This window comes from Cyrtonyx montezumae, unplaced genomic scaffold (genome assembly GCF_038088225.1).
Source record: "Cyrtonyx montezumae isolate F1298 unplaced genomic scaffold, pur_monq_1.0 scaffold_15, whole genome shotgun sequence".
NCBI classification, from domain to species: Eukaryota; Metazoa; Chordata; class Aves; order Galliformes; family Odontophoridae; genus Cyrtonyx; species Cyrtonyx montezumae.
The window spans coordinates 9,551,569-9,554,417 of NW_027071881.1; the positions used below are offsets into that span (position 1 = coordinate 9,551,569).

Here is a 2,849-nt window from a genome sequence, read left to right on the forward strand (position 1 = left end):
CTATACTCACTTTTCCTGAAATATGTTCTGGCCTATGCAAATCTTAGGGAAGTTTGGCTTTAAGTGAAGGTTCACAATTATACACACTAATGCTTTGAATCTAGGCTGTGCCAGTTAGCTACTACCTCAAATTGCTTCAGAAATATTACTGTATTTGTATTAGGTAAGGTAAAATTGCAAGCAATAACTATTATATAGTACTGGACTTATTTGATTGAAGTCATCTAAGGATGCTTACCAATGACATTCTTGTCTTCATCCTTCTACTTCTGCTTTTTATACTGAAGGAAAAAGAAATTATTAGAGGAGAAAAATGCATAACTAAAAGCAATGATTCTTACTGTCAAGGATTTACAAGTCTACTCATTTACACAAAATTGTCTCCATTTCCTTTCAGTTCAGCACAGATTTGATAGGCTTTCCACCTAGAATATAAAATAATGGAGACATTTGCTTCTCCACAAACACTGTGAATCTGATTTCCCTCTCAGCTGCAGAATCCGAATGATGCTTTTCACAGTTGTAGGGTGAACAAAATCTGATTCATGCACAGACAGTTATTTACTAGACTGTAACTGTTGAAACTTAGCTACTGCTATAATTTCATAATCTATGACTAATCTGTAAATGCTCCTGTAACAATTCTTATTTGGATTTCACGGACTGGCAGAGATAAGGACTTATCAGTCATTCAGTAGATTAAATCACAGATGCTAAGAACAAGTGGAATTTCTGACTTGTTCCACTATACTCATAAATCCATGTTAACATGTCATGCTCACCAGTCAGATTTAAATCCAAGGAAGTGTAGGTACTCTCAGCTGTCTACTGGCATACAATCTACATTATTTTATTTAAGTACCCAGTTTATTATTCCACAATTCCTCAGCTAGCATACATCAATGCGGACCCTGCAGAACTGACAGTATGAATGACAATTTTTGCTCCTGTGATAACGAAGGTGCATTTCCACTGGGTGGTAACTACGAGTAAAAGAACTACCACAATTTTGGCACTATGTTGTCTAGCCCTGACCTGTACAGCCACAGATAAGACTTGAGAAAAAAGCATTCTGCAAGTCTAAATGAAATGACAAATCAAGGATAGATTCCTTCTAGGAATGCAGCCAGTATCTACCAACTGTGACTTGCAAAAATACTGCATCTTTCCTTTGTGATAGATTTATATTAGTCACTACTTTGGAAATTTAATATAATTCTTAACAGAAACAAGTTACACATAGGCTAACTTAAAGCATCAATGGTTCTAAACAATACACTTCACTTTACACTGACAAAGAAGAATTTTTAAGCAAGAACCATTGCAATCATAAACCTAGAAGACAGGTTATTTCCTTTCACTTGGATATTCCAGAGACCCAAACTGTAGAACAATTTACTGTACATAATTTGCCTTGCAATGTTTTCTTCTTCAATTTGAACTGAGTCAGAGAAAAGTTTAGAAAATCTAATGAACTTACTTTGTTCATGACCCAGTCAGCATCCTCAATGGCTCTCTTAATAATTTGCTGTATTCTATCAGGATCATCTTCATCAGCGTGAACTTTGAAACTCTGCAACATTTAATCTCAGTGTTACACTGACTAGCCAACTCAATGCACCAGTTGTTTACATAAGGAACACTTTTAAACCCCAAAGAAAATTTAATGCAAACAAACTTTTGATGTGAAAAGGTAAAAATATACATCACAGCACCTGCCTACGCTATTTCCATAACAAAGCTTATCAAATGTATTGTCCATATGAAATATTTTACTCCTTTCACATATCATCAGCAAAAAAAATACCAAAAGGATGATTGGAGACTATGGGAACTTCAATTCAGGACAACAATGAGGGTATCTTAATGTAGAAATGCATGAAAGTACATGCTCTGATTTAATAAGCATGTAACATCCTTGTATACCTATGTAGAACACTGCACAGTGAAGTTTCCTTGCAGATGCTACAGTACAAGCACAGAGACACAGGACAGCAGGTATGATCAAAGGCATTAAATGACTTGCATATGAACAGCTAGAAGAAATTCACCGGTTGTGGAAAACAATCCCAGACAGGGAACTAGCAAGAATTACCAAAAGGATGAGGTTAGGTGAATAAACAATTGTTGTTTGCTATCTTGACTAACACAAGAAAGCAAAGGAAAGCAAACAAAAATCAAATGCTCCTTCACTAATCCCTGCATAATCCTCTGAATCCACAGAGGTTTCAAGCCTACAGAGGATTTTTTTTTTTAAGTGTCGTGAGTTGTAAGAAATTCGTTCAAATTGTAGGAGGAAGAAACAAACAAACAAAAAACCTACCACAACTGTGAATTCAATAATGGATAAGAATTACATTTCTCACCTGCCTGATTGCATGTCTGTAATGCTGACGAATGCTCTCTTCAGGAAGCTGCTTACAGCATCGAAGCAAGTAGCGATATAACTGCAAAGAGTTCTGGACTAATTCAGCACTGGGCAGTGGAGCCATTATCGTGGTTCTCAGCTGTAGAAAAATCGAAACCGCAAATCAGGATTCTCACTGAGCTTTATTAAAAGCGCAGTAATAAAAGCACAAGGCAACAACAGCAAAAGCAAGGCGTGTAAATTCCAATTTAGCACCATAGCTTGAAAAGATCTGTAGAAGAAAACAATACGATCAGAACTTGCTTAGTTTACAGACAAATGTGCAGAGAAGATCACTTCACTATTGTAATAGTGAGCTATGTTGTAATACAATGCTAGTTTTTTTCCTAGTTAAAAAAAACACAGCAGCAACAACCACCCCCTCCCCCAAAAAACCAACCAACCACAACTACAGTAAATAAAGGAGCACTGGCAGCTCCAA

At 36.4% G+C, this 2,849-nt stretch overlaps 1 protein-coding gene across 1 annotated transcript; it reads right to left on the bottom strand.

Annotated features, from left to right (window-relative positions):
- Window positions 1-236: 236 nt before the first annotated feature.
- On the bottom strand, window positions 237-2,503 carry LYRM9 (LYR motif containing 9). The gene is made up of 3 exons (XM_065732206.1): window positions 2,367-2,503; window positions 1,481-1,573; window positions 237-281 (listed from the first exon to the last, which is right to left on the bottom strand). Exons 1-3 carry the CDS (start codon window positions 2,490-2,492, stop codon window positions 264-266), a joined length of 237 nt encoding a protein of 78 aa, XP_065588278.1. The 5' UTR covers window positions 2,493-2,503; the 3' UTR covers window positions 237-263.
- Between the last annotated feature and the right edge of the window lie 346 nt (window positions 2,504-2,849).